The 17,265-nt window shown below is 43.9% G+C and overlaps 1 protein-coding gene across 3 annotated transcripts in view; it reads left to right on the top strand.

Annotated features, from left to right (window-relative positions):
• Positions 1–17,265, top strand: part of ccar1 (cell division cycle and apoptosis regulator 1) — a 151,592-nt gene that overhangs the window by 82,244 nt on the left and 52,083 nt on the right. For all 3 annotated transcript variants that reach the window (XR_015760974.1, XM_043683130.2, XM_043683133.2), the window contains 4 exons: positions 6,189–6,374; positions 9,224–9,415; positions 10,227–10,481; positions 14,087–14,225. Coding sequence is in view for 2 of the 3 variants with exons in the window: in XM_043683130.2 (XP_043539065.1) it covers positions 6,189–6,374; positions 9,224–9,415; positions 10,227–10,481; positions 14,087–14,225 (772 nt within the window). In the remaining variant the exon portion in view is untranslated. The remainder of the gene's footprint in view (positions 1–6,188; positions 6,375–9,223; positions 9,416–10,226; positions 10,482–14,086; positions 14,226–17,265) is intronic.

Below are 17,265 nucleotides of genomic sequence, written 5' to 3'. Positions count from 1 at the left end.
AAGAATAGGGCTTTAAGCAAGTTCAAAGGGAGCAATTCAACTGCAGCCCTGGAGGAATACAGGGCATGCAGGGGGGACTTAATAAAGCAATCAGAAGAACAAGAAGGGAAGATGAAGAAGGACTTGTGAACAGCATTAGGAAGAATCATAAGATATTTTATCAATACATTAAAGGGAAGAAGCTAACCAGACTAAGACTAGGGACCAAGGGCAACCTGTCTGTGAAGCTGCAAGATACTGGAAGGGGTTGAATGAATTCCTCTCTTTGGTCTTTACTCTTGGAAATGAGTTTAGGTACGGAATTCAGGAAAAGAGACTCTGAGGAACTCGCACAGTTTGACAGGAAATGGGGAGGTATTGGATGCTCTGTTGGGCTTAAAAGGAGAGAAATCCCTCACCCAGGTGAATTGCATCCTAGGCTACTGTGGGAGGCGAGGCAGGAAATTGCAGGGCCTGTAAAACAATTTTTTAATTCCTCTCTGGACGCAGGAAGTGTCAGAGGACTGGAGGATGGCTAATGTGGTTCCACATTTTAAGAAGGATGGTAGGGATGAGCCAGGAAATTACAGACTGGTGAGTCTCGCATCAGTGGAAGGGAAACTATTGGAGAAAATTCTGAAATAGTGAATTAATGCCCACTTGGAAAGGCATGGGGAAGTTAGGAATAGTTAGCATGGTTTTGTCAGAGGGAAGTCACGCCTATCAAATTTGTTAGAATTTTTTGAAAATGGTATCATAGGTTGGATGAGGGAAGTTCAGATTGGTGTAGTTTTTATGAATTATAGCAAAGCTTTGACAAGGTCCCACGTGGGAGACTGATTGAAAAGATTAAAGCACACAGAATTGAAGGGAACTTGGTGTAATGGATCAGAAATGGCTTAGTAATAGGATACAAAAGGTAGTGGTAGAAGGCTGTTTGAGTAACTGGAGGCCAATGTTTAGCGGTCTACGGCAAGGATCTGTTCTGGGGCCCTTATTGTTTGTTATACATAAATTATATAGATGAAAATGTATGGGAAATGTCAAGCAAATTTGTAGATGAAACCACGATTGGTCGAGTGGTTTATAATGAAGATGATGATTGTAGGTTATAGGAAGTTATAAATGGATTAGTCAGATTAGTGGCAGATGGAATTAACCCTCATAAATGTGAGATTATACACTTTTGGAAGAAGAAACAAGGTGAGGAAGTATTTAATGAACACTGGATAGCTTAGAGGAACAGAGGAATACTGGGGTAATTATTCAGAAGTCCATGTGAATGGGATAGTTAAGAGGATGTATTGGACACTTGCTTTCATCAGTTGTGGCATGGAGTATAAGAGCAAGAAGTTAATGTTGGAGTTGTACAGAACATTGGCCAGGCCACAACTGTGCAGTTCTGGTCACCTCACTTCAGAAAGGATGTGATAGCGCTAGAGAGCTTACAAAGGAGGTTCACCAGGATGTTGCCACGGATAGTGAAATTGAGCTAAAGGACAGATAGGCTTGGTTGTTTATTTTTAGAGCAGAGAAGACTGAGAGGGGATGATTGAGGTGTGTAAGATTATGGGGGTTGTGGACAAGGTGAATAGACAGCAGAGTCAAAAAGTATGGCACTGGAAAAGCAAGCCAGTCAGGCAGCATCCAAGGAGCAGGAGGGTTGATGTTTCGAGCATAAGCACTTCATCAGGAATGATGAATAAGCTTATGCTGAAAACGTCAATTCTCTTGCTCCTCAGATGCAGCCTGACTGGCTGTGCTTTTCCAGCACCGTACTTTTTGACTCTGATCTCCAGCATCTGCAGTCCTCACTTTCTCCTGAATACAGAGCAGCTGTTTTAGGGTAAAGGGGAGGAGATTCAGAGAGGATTTAGGGGGTAAGAAAAGTGGGAATCTGGAATGCACTGCCTGGGAAGGTAGTGGAGACTGGAAACCTTCCAACCTTTTAAAAAATGTATTTGGATGAGCACTTTGAGTATCGTAACATTTAAAGATGTGGGATAAGTGCGGGAAATTGAGATTAGTTTACTTGTAACTGGTACTTTTGTTGGTGCAGACTTGATGAGGCAAAGGGCCTTTTCTACGTTTTATGAATTTATGAATGGGATGTACATGTTGTTAATGTTGTGTAAGGATAAGAAGAAACTTGGTGATAATGGTTGCACTACTTACAAGTATCTGTATATTGAGTTCATCATATAGCTTGCATATCAAGACGCGTATCTCAGCTTGGTACACCTTCATGAGACTTGTAAAAGAATCCCTCTGTTAGCGTGAATACATACATGTGTACAGACTATTTTCTGATCTATTCAAGTCCAATCTTAAAGCTCTTTGTTGAGGTATAGCTTGAATTGCTCAGTCAGTAATTGTTCAATGCACACAACAAGAAGACTCTACGAGGAGAGTTAAAAATCACACAACATCAGGCTGTAGTGTTGTGTTTAATTGGAAGCACACTAGCTTTCGGAGCATCGCTCCTTCATCAGGTGGTTGTGGAGGACACAATTGTAAGACACAGAATTTATAGCAAAAGTTTACAGTGTGATGTAACTGAAATTATACATTGAAAAATACTTGACTGTTGCGTCTTTCATCTGTTCGAATACCATGATAGTTTCACTTAATTCATGTGTAAATTACAAAACTTTTTTTAAAAAGTTGCATTCTCAGGTTAACTGTAACAATTGGTGTTAACTAGACAATATGTTGAAGGTGTTAGCTCCCTGTGGGCTCTGTCTATGCCATAATGTTTAGACTGTTTCTAATCTAAAACGTGAGATAACAGAGTCTTGCATGAATTCATGCAGTTTTTGAGCAAAGTACAATGTAACTCTGCAAGTACAAATTCACCCCACAAATGTATATGTATATGTGTGCAACTGGATCTTTGTGTGTGTCTGTCTGTCTGTCTGGTTTGGGGGGTTGTGAGTGTGAGAGAGAATGTGTGTGTGTGTGTGTGTGTGTGTGTGTGTGTATGTGAGTGTAGAGTGTCTTAAGTCTGTGAGGGGGTGCATGTGTGAGTGTGTCTGTCTGTAGGTGTGTGTGTGTCTGGAGTGGGGGGTTGTGTGTGTGTGTGAGAGTGTATATGTGTGTGCGTGAGTGTAGAGTGGTCTAGGTCTCTCAGAGGGGGTGTATGTGTGGGTGTGTATGTGTAGTGCAATGGGTGTTGCAATGTAGTGTGAAATGTCCCAGTTGAGGCCCTCCCTATGGGTACGGAACTTAGCTATCAGCCTCTGCTTGGCCACATCGGAAAGATCCCAAAAGGATCACGGATCATGAACCCACTCAAGTCAATCTACAACAGAGACTACGCAGAGAAACTTTGCCACCGTACCTCTTGCAAGCTTCTCAATCATCTTGTGCACCAAATCCACAGCAGGCACCACAACCTTGAAATTCACATGGAGTCCACACTCTCATCACGACCTTGCCAAACAGACAAGGTGACAAAACCACACCACTTACATGCACACCAAGAACAAAAAGCTGGAGAAACTTGGCATTCCTACCAGTAGTAGCAAAGCCCATCCTGGCACCACAGTAGATAACATTATCACTGCGGAGAAGTCTATGAACAACTTATCGGACCACGCCCTTCGGCTGGAAGAGATTGAAGTCCTGAGCAGGGGTCTCAACTTCTGCCCCACCATCAAAATAGACCCATTGGTTTTTGCAGCAGACACTGAGGAGTTCATCAGACGAATGAGACTCTGGGAATTCTTTCAAGGTGCCAGTAGTGATCCCAACGAGCCCACTGATGAACTGGAACAGTCATCACAGGGATCTGTAGAGAAGCGACCAAAGAAGGTGTCAACTTGGACCCCACCGGAGGGCCGCTGCCCTGGGCTTGACATGTATGCTCAAACCGTCAGGAAGTATATAAATGCCAGATTCATCAGCCGTGCCCACAAGATAGAGCAAAACATCACATGTTCACAACGCAACTCCATCCAGGCTCTCAAAACTAATCACAACATCGTCATCTAATCAGCAGATAAAGGAGGAGCCATTGTCATTCAGAATAGAACAGATTACTGCAAGGAAGTGTACTAGCAACTAAACAACCAGGAACACTACAGGCAACCACCAGCTGATCCGACCAAAGAACACCACCCGTGAATTAAACACATTGATCAGGACTTTGGATCCAGTCCTTCAGAGTTCCCTACGCGTCCTCAAGCCACGTACTTCTCGTGTAGGCGACTTCTACTGCCTTCCAAAGGTACATAAAGCCAACACACCAAGACGTCCCATCGTATCAGGCAATGGGACCCTGTGTGAGAATCTCTCTGGCTATGTTGAAGGCTGGATCCCCAGCTTCTGTCGCAACACTATGGATTTCTTACAGAAACTCAGCACCCACGGACCAGTCGAACCAGGAACATTCCTCGTCACAATGGATGTTTCAGCACACTTCACCAGCATCCCCCACAATGATGGCATCGTGGCATCAGCCTCCGTACTCAACACCAACAACTGCCAATCTCCAAACACCGTCCTACAACTTATCCGCTTTATCCTCGATCACAACGTCTTTACCTTTGACAGCCAGTTCTTCATCCAGACACACAGAACAGCTATGGAGACCAAATTTGCACCCCAATATGCCAACATCTTTATGCACAGGTTCGAACAAGACTTCTTTTCTATGCAGGACCTCCATCCAACATTATACACCAGGTACATTGATGACATTTTCTTCCTCTGGATTCATGGCGAGGATAAAACTACATAGTGATATGTAGTTTTAACTACAAGTTTCATCCTGCCATCAAACTCACCATGGGCTGCTCTCGACTATCTGTCTCATTCTTGGACATATGCATCTCCATCAAGGATGGATACCTCAGCATCACACTCTACTGCAAACCCACAGGCAACCTCATAACGCTAGACTTCTTCAGCTTCCACCCAAAACATATTAAAACAGCCATCCCCTATGGACAAACCCTACGCGTACACCGGATCTGTTCAGATGAGGAGGAACGTGATAGGCACCTGGAAGTACTCAGGGATGCCCTCATAAGAACTGGGTATGATGCTCGGACATGTTCCGACATGCCACAACAAGGAACTGTAATGACCTCCTCGGGAGACAGACACGTGCTGCAACTGACAGGGTACCCTTCGTTGTCCAGTACTTCCCAGGAGCTGAAAACCTACGCCATGTTCTTCGTGACCTGCAACACATTATCAATGAGGATGAGCACCTCGCCAAAACTACAGGTGACCCATTGCACTACACACACACACAGACCCAGTTGCACACATATACATATACGTTTGTGGGGTGAATTTGTACTTGCAGAGTTGCATTGTACTTTGCTCAAAAACTGCATGAATTCATGCAAGACTCTGTTATCTCACGTTTTAGATTAGAATCAGTCTAAACATTATGGCACAGACAGAGAACACAGGAGACTAACACCTTCATCATATTGTCTAGCTAACACCAATTGTTAGAGTTAACCTGAGAATGCAACTTTTTTTAAAAAAAGTTTTATACATGAAAGAAATGAAACTATCGTGGTATTCAAACAGATGAAAGACTCAACAAACAATCGAGGTATTTTCAATGTATAATTTCATTGTGTCCTCCACAACCACCCGATAAAGGAGCGTGCTCTGAAAGCTAGTGTGCTTCCAATTAAACCTGTTAGACTATAACCTGGTGTTGTGTGATTTTTAACTTTGTACACCAGTCCAACACCGGCATCTCCAAATCATGAGTACTAGGAAAGGAATGGACCCTCAGATTAAAAGTTGGATACTCTTGACTGAGTGGTCTGAGCTCAAGTCCAATCTTCAGTAATTTTCCAAAATGATTGACATGTAAATACCCAAGTAGACTTCAGGTTCAGCCTCAGGTACATCTCCAGTCAATAGCAAGGAGCTGACTCATTGGATCTAGATTGTACAACAAATATAATTGATTTCTTGACCCCTGCTACCTTCCCATATTTGGTTCCAGTGCCTGGGCTGTTCAGGGTTATTCCCAGTCTTCCAAAACTAGGGTAGAGAGCGAGGAAAGAAAATTGACTAACATAGCCAGACATGAAAAATATTCCGTGAGCATAACAGGTAACGGCAGAGATGAGGTGCATGCTGGAAGATAGTTTAGAGGACACCGGAACCGATGGGAACCACTATAGGCCACATCCTTAATGAATAGTAAATGAAAACAAAATTCTTCCTTTTCTCAGGTTAACGATCTTCGAAAAGAATTGGAAAGTAGGAATCAAAGCTCGAAGGGGTTGAAATCCCAGTTGATAGCCCGGCTAACAAAACAACTAAAAACTGAGGCGGAGAAAGAAGAGCAGAAGGAATCTGAGAAATCTGAAAGAGAAGATGATGACGAGGACGATAAAAGATCTGAAGATGACAAAGAGGTACCATTTGCAATTTTTCAGTGTTTATGCTTAAAGGTATTGTCCAAAGAGACACTGGCACATGGCAAGCTGGGGGCAGGATTGTACCAATTTACTGTGCGTGCTGTGTGAGAGGCCATGCTAGACCTGGATGTGGACCCTCTGAACTGGACGCAGAAGCTAGCAATCGGAGGGTCTGAAACATTGTAGGTGTGCTGTGTGGGTTTGACCACTGTTGAGGACTGTTTTCTGCTGGATCATCTTCTTCCACCCAATCAACTGATAGCTGTGGAAATGTATCCTCAAGCCTATTTCCAGGAATTTCAGTGAATTATGGGCTTCTGGGTTTGAAAAGTTGTATTCAAAAGGTGCTGGAGGAACTGAGCAGGTCTGGCAACATAGAACAGTACAGCACAGAACAGGCCCTTCAGCCCACGATGTTGTGCCGACCACTGATCCTCATGTGTGCACCCTCAAATTTCTGTGACCATATGCATGTCCAGTAGTCTCTTAAATGTCCCCAATGACCTTGCTTCCACAACTGCTGCTGGCAATGCATTCCATGCTCTCTCAACTCTCTGTGTAAAGAACCCGCCTCTGACATCCCCTCTATACTTTCCTCCAACCAGCTTAAAGCTATGACCCCTCGTGTTAGTCATTTCTGCCCTGGGAAATAGTCTCTGGCTATCGACTCTATCTATGCCTCTCATTATCTTGTATACCTCAATTAGGTCTCCTCTCCTCCTCCTTTTCTCCAATGAAAAAAGTCCGAGCTCAGTCAACCTCTCTTCATAAGATAAGCCTTCCAGTCCAGGCAGCATCCAGGTAAACCTCCTCTGAACCCTCTCCAAAGTATCCACATCTTTCCTATAATAGGGTGACCAGAACTGGACGCAGTATTCCAAGTACGGTCTAACCAAAGTTTTATAGAGCTGCAACAAGATCTCATGACTCTTAAACTCAATCCCCCTGTTAATGAAAGCCAAAACACCATATGCTTTCTTAACAATCCTGTCCACTTGGGTGGCCATTTTAAGGGAACTATGTACCTGCACACCAAGATCCCTCTGTTCCTCCACATTGCCAAGAATCCTATCCTTAATCCTGTACTCAGCTTTCAAATTCGACCTTCCAAAAGCTCGCATTTATCCAGGTTGAACTCTATCTGCCACCTCTCAGCCCATCTCTGCATCCTGTCAATGTCCCGCTGCAGCCTACAACAGCCCTCTATACTGTCAACCACACCTCCAACCTTTGTGTCGTCTGTAAACTTGCTGACCCATCCTTCAATCCCCTCATCCAAGTCATTAATAAAAATTACAAACACTAGAGGCCCAAGGACAGAGCCCTGTGGAACACCACTCACCAAAGTAGCATAGAGTACAGTAGGTGAGTGGGGGAGGGGAGGGGATGAAGGTGATAGGTCGGGGGGGGAGGGTGGAGTGGATAGGTGGAAAAGATAGGCAGGTAGGACAAGTCATGGGGACAGTGCTGAGCTGGAAATTTGGAACTGGGGTGAGATGGGGGACAGGGAAATGAGGGTTGAAACTTTATTGCTGGAACAGCACAGCAGGTCAGGCAGCATCCAGGGAACAGGAGATTCGACGTTTCGGGCACAGGCCCTTCTTCAGGAATCCTGAAGAAGGGCCTGTGCCCGAAACGTCGAATCTCCTGTTCCCTGGATGCTGCCTGACCTGCTGTGCTGTTCCAGCAATAAAGTTTCAACTTTGATCTCCAGCATCTGCAGACCTCACTTTCTCCTCGACAGGGAAATGAGGAAACTGTTAAAGTCCACATTGATTCCCTGGGGTTGAAGTGTTCTGAGGCGAAAGATGAGGTGTTCTTCCTCCAGATGGTGAGGGAGCGGTCGTGAAGGAGGCCCAGGACTTCCAAGTCCTCGGCAGAGTTGGGTGGGGGGGGGGGGGGAGTTGAAATGTTGGGCCACAGGGCGGTGTGGTTGATTGGTGCGGGTGTCCCAGAGATGTTCTCTAAAGCGCTCTGCTAGGAGGCGTCCAGTCTCCCCAATGTAGAGGAGACCGCATCGGGAGCAACGGATACAATAAATGATATTGGTGGATGTGCAGGCAAAACTTTGGATGTGGAAGGCTCCTTTAGGGCCTTGGATGGAGGTGAGGGAAGAGGTGGGGACGCAGGTTTTGCAATTCCTGCAGTGACAGGGGAAGGTGCCAAGACAGGAGGGTGGGTTGTAGGGGGGGCATGGACCTGACCAGGTAGTCATGGAGGGAACGGTCTGTGCAGAAGGCGGAAAGGTGGTGGGGTCTATTTGGAGGTGGCGGAAATGTCGGCGGATGATTTGGTTTATGTGAAGCTTCCATAGTAGGGCAGCACAGTGGCTTGGTGGTTCGCACTGCTGCCTCACAGTGCCAAGGACCTGGCTTTGATTCCAGCCTCTGGCAACTGTTTGTGTGAAGTTTGCACATTCTCCTAGTGTCTGCGTAGGTTTCCTCTGAGTGCTCGACCCAAAGATGTGCAGGTTAGGTGAATTGGCTATGGTAAATTGCCCATAGTATTCAGGGATGTGTAGTTTTTGTTTAGAATCCCTACAGTGTGGAAACAGGCTCAAGTCCACATCGACCCATCCGAAGAGCAACCCACCCAGACACACTCCCTATTATCCAATGTATACCCCTAACTAATGCACCTAACCTACACATCCCTGAACATGGGTTAGGTGCATTAGTTAAGGGAAATGTAGGGTAATAGGGTAGGGAATGGGTCTGAGTGAATTACTCTTTGGAGGGTCGGTTTGAACTTGTTAAGCCAAAATGGCCTGTTTCCACGCTGTAGGGGATTCTTTGATTTTACTTGTGATTGAGGATTATTCTATTCTTCTAATCCTATCCTTTCAGGAGGAGGAGAGAAAACGCCAGGAAGAAGTGGAACGTCAGCGACGTGAAAGACGCTACATTCTACCTGATGAGCCTTCTATCATCGTTCATCCTAACTGGACTGCCAAAGGGGGCAAGTTTGACTGTAGTGTCATGTCTCTGAGTGTGCTCCTAGACTACCGATTGGAAGATAATAAAGAACATTCTTTTGAAGTAAGTGCCTGTGTATTATGGTTACTCACTCAGACCTGTCGGGGAGGGTTAATAGTCAGGAAAAAGAAATTAGATTTTGATTTAATTCATGTACAGATGTAGGTTTCACTGGCTAGGCTATAATTTATTTATCCATGCATAATTGTCCTGGAGAAGATGGTGCTGAGATGTTGCCTTAAACCGATGCAGTTCTTGAGTGGTAATAATACCCACAATGATGTTGGGAGGGACTTTCAAGATTTAGCCCTAGCAAAGGTGAAGGAATAACAATATTATTCCAAGTCAGGTCAATGCGTGGGTTATGGAGAAACTTGTGGATGGTGGTATTCCCATCCATCTGCTGTCCTTTACCTTCTAGATGGTAGAAGACATAGATTTGGAAGGAGCCTGGATGAATTGTTACAGTGTGTCTGTAGGCACTATCATCTTCTGCCCTATGTGGAATGGTAGGGTGGATGTTGAAGTTGATGGATGAGCTGTTTTGTTCTGGATTATGTCAAGTTTCTTGAAAGTTGCCAGAGCTGCAATCATCCAGGCAAGTGAGGAGTATTCCGTCACACTCCTGGTTGTGCCTTGTAAAAAATGGACATACTTAGGGAGTCAGGTCGTGAGTTACTCACTACATGATTGCTTGCCTCTGATCGGTTTTTTGGCCAAGTGTATTTACCTGGTGCAGCCAGTTCAGTTTCTGGTCATTCAGTGGTGAACCATTGGTATAAGTATACTCCACTAGGAATCTCTAAATAAATAATCAGTTGCATGTACTCTGGCTGACGCCACTCTAATGCCTTGACACCGTTTTACTTTGCAGGTCTCCTTGTTTGCTGAACTCTTCAATGAAATGTTACAGAGGGACTTTGGTTATCGAATATATAAAGCACTGGTGACTGTTCCAGAAAAAGATGATAAAAAAGAAAAGGACAAGAAAGATCGCAAAGAGGAGAAAAAAGAGAGTGAGAAAAGGGAAAAAAAAGAAGAAAAGGATGAAGAGAGTAATGAGCCAAAGACAAAACGAAGGAAATCAGGAGATGAGAAAGATAAAAAAGAAGAGAGAGATGGACGGAAGGTACTTGGTAATATAATAAACGTATGACAATTAGGAGCAGAACCAAGCCATTTGGCTTTGTAGCTGTGCCATTTCGTATGATCATAGTTGATGTGAATGTGGATTCGACGCCATATTCCTGCCTCTTCTCTCTTCCCACCCTCTCCCCCCACCCCCAACTGTACAATAATGTCAGATACTTAACTAAGAAGAATGTCAGTCTGCCTCTACCTTAAAAATATAAAGACTCTAACTGTTACTTGCCCCAAGGGAAGGGAGTTCCAAAAGCACTCAATCTCAGGAAAAAAGCCTCCTAATCTCTGCCTTGATTGGAAGATATCTTATTTTTAAACCATATTCCCTAGTCTCTTCCACAAGGGGCAAAATCTCTTGTCCGTTCACCCTCTCAAGTCCTTTCATGAACTTGTATTTTCAATAGATTAACTCACAGGATCTGGGCGTCTCTGACTAGGACAATTATTGCCCATCCATAATTATCCTGAGGGCATTAAGAATCTACCATATTGCTGTAGGTGTGCAGTCACATTCAGGCTAGACTAGATAAGGATGGCAGTTTCCTTCCTTGACGTTAGTGAAGGAGATGAGCTTTTCCGACAATCAACAATGGTTTCATGGTCATCATTATCTAATCTAATCTAATCTAATTAGGCTCTAAATTCCAGATTTTTATTGAATTCCACATTCCATCATCTGACATGGCAGGATTGAACCCAGTTTCCCCAAGAGCATAGAACATAGAAAAATACAGCGCAGTACAGGCCCTTTGGCCCTCGATGTTGTGCCGATCCAAGCCCACCTAACCTACACGAGCCCACTATCCTTCATATGCCAATCCAATGCCCGTTTAAATGCCCATAGAGGGAGAGTCCACCACTGCTACTGGCAGGGTATTCCATGAACTCACGACTCGCTGAGTAAAGAATCTACCCCTAACATCTGTCCTATACCTACCATTCTTAATTTAAAGCTATGCCCCCTCGTAATAGCTGACTCCATACGTGGCAAAAGGTTCTCATGATCAACCCTATCTAAACCCCTAATTATCTTGTACACCTCTATCAAGTCACCCCTAAACCTTCTTTTCTCCAATGAAAACAGCCCCAAGTGCCTCAGCCTTTCCTCATATGACCTTCCTACCATACCAGGCAACATCCTGGTAAACCTCCTCTGCACCCGTTCCAGTGCCTCCACATCCTTCCTATAGTAAGGCGACCAAAACTGCACACAATACTCCAGATGTGGCCACACCAGAGTCTGATACAACTGCAACATGACCTCAGGACTCCGGAACTCAATTCCTCTACCAATAAAAGCCAGTACGCCATATGCCTCCTTCACCGCACTATTTACCTGGGTGGCAACTTCCAGAGATCTGTGTACATGGACACCAAGATCCCTCTGCTCATCCACACTACCAAGTATCCGACCATTAGCCCAATATCCCATCTTTAAGTTGAGTTTCTAGTTTAATCGTCTAGTGATAATATTACTAGGCCATTTTCTCCCAAGACCACCTCACATTCTTCTAAACTCCAATGGATATCCATCATGCCATCCAAAATTTCTTCACAACATCCCTGTTTCATGTATCATTCGAACCATCTCTGAACCACTTCTGAAGTATTTTCATGATTTCTTAAATAAGGATTCAAAAACTGCACAATGCTCCTGATGCAGCCTCATTAACAGACTATGTAACTGTAGCAAACAATCTCGTTTTTTATAAAAGCAATGTACAGCAGATGCTTGTGATCTGAAATAAAACTAGGAAGTGCTAGAAAAGGAAAATCTTCTGAAGACCCTTCGGTCCAACTTGTCCATGCCGACCAGATATCCAAACCCAATCGAGTCGCACCTGCCAACACCCGGCCCATATCCCTCCAAACCCTTCCTATTCATATACCCATTCAGATACCTTTCAAAAGTTGCAATTTTACTAGCCTCCACCACTTCCTCTGACAGCTAATTCCATACACATACCAACGGCTGTGTGAAAACGTTGCCCCTTAGGTCTCTTTTATATCTTTCCCCTGTCACCTTAAATCCTATTGAATTCGAAACATTAACTATTTCTGTTTCCACGTGCTGATAGGCCAGCTTTGTTTCTCCAGCATATTGTCTTTATCCCTACTTTTACATTCCACATTGCATTTATTTTCCTCATCACCTGCATACTAACTTTGATTTATGTATAGGGTTATCCAGATTCCACTGTACACCATTGTTATTTCAGTCTTTCCCATTTCAATGTGCTCTTTTGGTATTCATCCTCTAAAAGTAGACAAGTTAATGTATCTTCATATTTTCCTACTCTAGTGCCATCTGTTAAATTTTTACCTGTTCACTTAACCTGCCTCATTGCAGACTCCTTTTGTCCTCATTACAGCTTGCTTTCTTTGAACCATGTAAAAATGTAGCATCATGCAATCAGTCCCTTCCTCCAAGTCATAAATTGTAAATAACTGAGTTTCCAATACTAATTCCTACACCTGACACAATCGTTAAACAGGGAACAGGAGAATCGACGTTTCGGGCATAAGCCCTTCTTCAGGACTTATGCCCGAAACGTCGATTCTCCTGTTCCCTGGATGCTGCCTGACCTGCTGCGCTTTTCCAGCAACACATTTCCAGCTCTGATCTCCAGCATCTGCAGACCTCACTTTCTCCACAATCGTTAAACAGCCAACTTCTGCCGACCTATGCTTTCTATCGACAAATATATTTGTACTAATGTTATTCCCAATGCCATAAGCTTTTATTTTGCACATTACTATTTGGCATGACACCTTGTCAAATACCTCCACAAATGTAAGTATAGTACAACCATCAGTTCCCTTTCTGTTGTGTTGTTTGTTCCTTCTTTATTAATCAATGACCTTTTTCGCAAAACCATGTTGACTCTGCCTGATTTCATGAAGAGCTTCTAAGTGCTCTTTTCTTAATAACTACTAGCATTTTCCTGATAACATGTTAGGATAGTCAGTCCAAATATTCCTGCTTTCTTGATTAGAGGAGCCACATTTGCTACTCTCCAATTCCAATATCTAGAAGTTTTGGAAAATTAAAATCAGCAGCCACTTTTAAGAACCTAGGATGAAATCTATCATGTTTATATGTTCATAACGAGCAGATAAATGATTAGATCAGGCTTCATGTGGTCAGAAAGCCTGCTGAATATTTGATATCTATCTTCACCTGAAGGCCAGTGAATCTGAGAAAAAAAGGCTCTGCCCTTGACCCCATTGGCAGGCCATCCCCACCAAATACTGCTAGTGACATGCATGGGGCTTTTGCAGACTAATCCCAGCCACCTCTCTATATTCTCTTTCTATTAGCAATCATCCAGCTCCTACCTGACTGACTGAGCATCCCACAATCTGACAGGTGTGTGTGTGTGAGAAAATGTTTCTTTTGTCTGTTCATTTGCATATTGGTGTTTTTGTGTCGTCTTCACTCAATCTCCATGTTCCCACCAATGGGTTTGCTTTGTGTTAGCTGTCTGTTCATTTTCTCATAAAACTTGTGCTGTTTATTTGATAACTGCAACACAGATCATATATCTAAACAGGGATGTCTAAACAAAGTATTTTAATGAAATTTTGCAGAAAGAAGATAAAGACAAGGATGAGAAAAATTTAAGAAAAAGGGATGACTTTAAAGATGATGAGGAAATGGAAGATGGAACAAACCCAGATGATTATGATCCTCTGGATGCAGAAGATGCTGAGGACGAAGATGATGAAGGTGATTCCCGACTCAGGAATACTCAAGAATTCCCCACCACTCTGGAAACAGGCCATTCAGCCCAACAAGTCCACACCAACCCTCCGAAGAGTAACCCACCCAGACCCATTCCCCCTACCCTATTACTCTACATTTACCCCGAACTACCACACCTAACCTACACCTCCCTGAACACTGTGGGCAATTCAGCATTCACCTAACCCCCACATCTTTTGATTGTGGGAGGAAACCCACACAGGTACGGGGCGAATGTGCTAACTCTACCCAGACAGTCGCCCGAGGCTAGAATCGAGCCCAGGAGCCTGGTGCTATGAGGCAACAGTGCCAACCACTCAGCCACCATGTCGCCCCAAAGTTGTAGGAATGCTGTTGGATCATGAGGGTATGACCTGTGGTTTCAGCAGCTGTAGGATCAAAAGCTGTCAGCTGTCCTCCTGATGATTAGGTTAGATTACTTACAGTGTGGAAACAGGCCCTTTGGCCCAACAAGTCCACACCGACCCTCCGAAGAGCAACCCACCCAGACCCATTCCCCTATGTTTACACCTAACACTACGGGAAATTTAGCATAGCCAATTCACCTAACCTGCACATTTTTGGATTGTGGGAGGAAACTGGAGGACCCGGAGGAAACCCACGCAGACACGGGGAGAATGTGCAAACTCCACATACACAGGCAACTGAGGTGGGAATTGAACCCGGGTCTCTGGCGCTGTGAGGCAGCAGTGCTAACCACTGAGCCACCGTGCCGCCCACAGTGATGACACTGTGTCATCACTGATGGAAAGTAAAGGTTGGGCACAAGAATAAATCTCTGGGTTCTGAGATGAGCAGTGGATCTTTAGATGAGGTACATGGGCATTGCTATAAAACAGTAAACATCCAACCCTTCACATCTAAACAGTTTAGCAACCGCAGGATGCAAAACATTTAAGCGGTGAATTTCAGAATGGTTTGAAATTTCTGTTTTTGGATGTTTATATCCAATGTTATAATGTCATTAAATCCAGTAATGGTATTCAATGTGCTTTTAAACTGGAAATGCTGATGGAATTTCCCTGTCAGAAAATGTTAAATTGTGACATGTAGATTTATTTTTAAAATCTTGATGAAAAAGCATATCTCAAAGCTTGTTTAAAAAAAAAGCAATTCAAGGGAAGTGCGAGCTACCTTCCAAAGTGACACATGACATTGACAGGAAGTAAGATGACGACAGAACCATAGGCTACAGGAGCAGAATTAGGCAATTTGCCCCGTCGAGTCTGCTCTGCCATTCGATAATGACTGATATGTTTCTCAACCCATTCTCCTGCCTTTTCCCTGTAACCCATGATCCCCTTACAAATCTCTCATTGTCTTAAATAGATTTGATAACTTGGCCTATATAGCCTTCTGAGGCAATGAGTTCCATAGATTAAACACCGTCCACTTGAATAAATTCCTCCTCACCTCAGTTCTAAAGGGTTGACCTATCACTGTGAGGATGTGCCCTCCTACCATTGGAAATGTCTTCTCCACATCCACTCTATCCATGCCTCTTAAGTATTCTGTAAGTTTAAATCCGATCACACCCTCCCTCACCCTTCATTCTTCTGAACTCCAGAGTCCTCAGTCGCACCCCATATGGTAAGTCCTTCATCCCTGGGATCATTCCTGTAAAACTTGTCTGGATGACTTCTAATGCCAACACATCTTTCCTTAGATATGGGGTCCAATACTGCTCATAATGTTCCAAATGCAGTCTAACTAGAGCCTTATATAATCTCACTGGTACAGAGAGTCATAGAGTCCATAGGTAGCAAAAAAAATAGGATGGATGAATGTGTGACTAAGGAGCTGGTGCAGTAGACAGAGTTTCAAGTTCTTGGATCATTGAGATATTTTTTGGAGTAGGATTGACCTGTATAGGAGGGATGGGTTGCATTTAAACTGGAGGGGAACTAGTATTCCTGCAGAGAGGTTTGCCAGTGCTGCTCGGGCAGGTTTAGACTAGAGTGGTAGGGAGCGCTGAACAAGAGCTGCAGATCAGGGGTGATAGATGTTATAACTAGTAAGTCTGAAAGGAAGGACAGGTAGGGACAGGTTAATGAACATGATTGGGCTGATGGGCTGAAGTATGTTTATTTCAATATAAGGAGTATTATGGGTAAGAGCTTGGATCAGTACATGGGACTATGATGTAGCTATTATGCGGACCTGTGCGAGAGAGGGATAGAATTGATTGCTCAGTGTTCCAGGGTTTTGATCTTTTAGATGCGATTGAGTGGAAGATAAAAGAGATGGAGGAGTTGCATTACTAATTAGAGAGAATGTCGCAGCTGCAGTCAGAGAACACATATTGGAGAGATCATTCTTGAAGCAATACAGGTAAAGCTCAAAAATAAGGGTGCAGTCACTCTGATGGGATTATGCCATAGGCCCCCCAACAGACACCAAGACCTACAGCTCAGCGAGCAAACCTATACCCTAAACCTCAACCTGAGCTACAAACCTTGCAGACACCAAGACATTGAGGAACAAATATGTAGGCAGATTATGAAAAGAGGAGAAAGTGAGGACTGCAGATGCTGGAGATCAGAGCTGAAAATGTATTGCTGGAAAAGTGCAGCAGGTCAGGCAGCATCCAAGGAGCAGGAGAATCGACGTTTCAGGCATGAGCCCTTCTTCAGGAATGAGGAAAGTGTGTCCAACATGCTAAGATAAAAGGTAGGGAGGAGGGACTTGGGGGAGGAGCTGCACCCGATGTGGCCTAAAGGACATCCACCCTATAGGACATTTATAGATGGATAACAAACTACAGTGATGCTAACATCCTCTAATTTAAACAAAAACTGCTTGACCGGAGTCAAGTCAAAGCTGTGAGAGGGTGCAATGGAATGAGCCTGAGACAATAGATCCTTTGATGGGTGTGCAGGTAATTATGCCAGTTTGTGATATTTCAGACTGATGACCCAGGGAGAAATCAGAGGTCCTGGAGTTTCTCTTTCTTCCAGGTCCCTTATAACACCCGTATCCACAACTTTTAGCTTTTACCCCATAT

Source organism: Chiloscyllium plagiosum, unplaced genomic scaffold (genome assembly GCF_037043375.1).
Source record: "Chiloscyllium plagiosum isolate Xiang-an unplaced genomic scaffold, Cpla_swu_hap1 HiC_scaffold_22, whole genome shotgun sequence".
Lineage (NCBI taxonomy): Eukaryota > Metazoa > Chordata > Chondrichthyes > Orectolobiformes > Hemiscylliidae > Chiloscyllium > Chiloscyllium plagiosum.
This window is presented reverse-complemented; position numbering and strand designations above follow the sequence as displayed.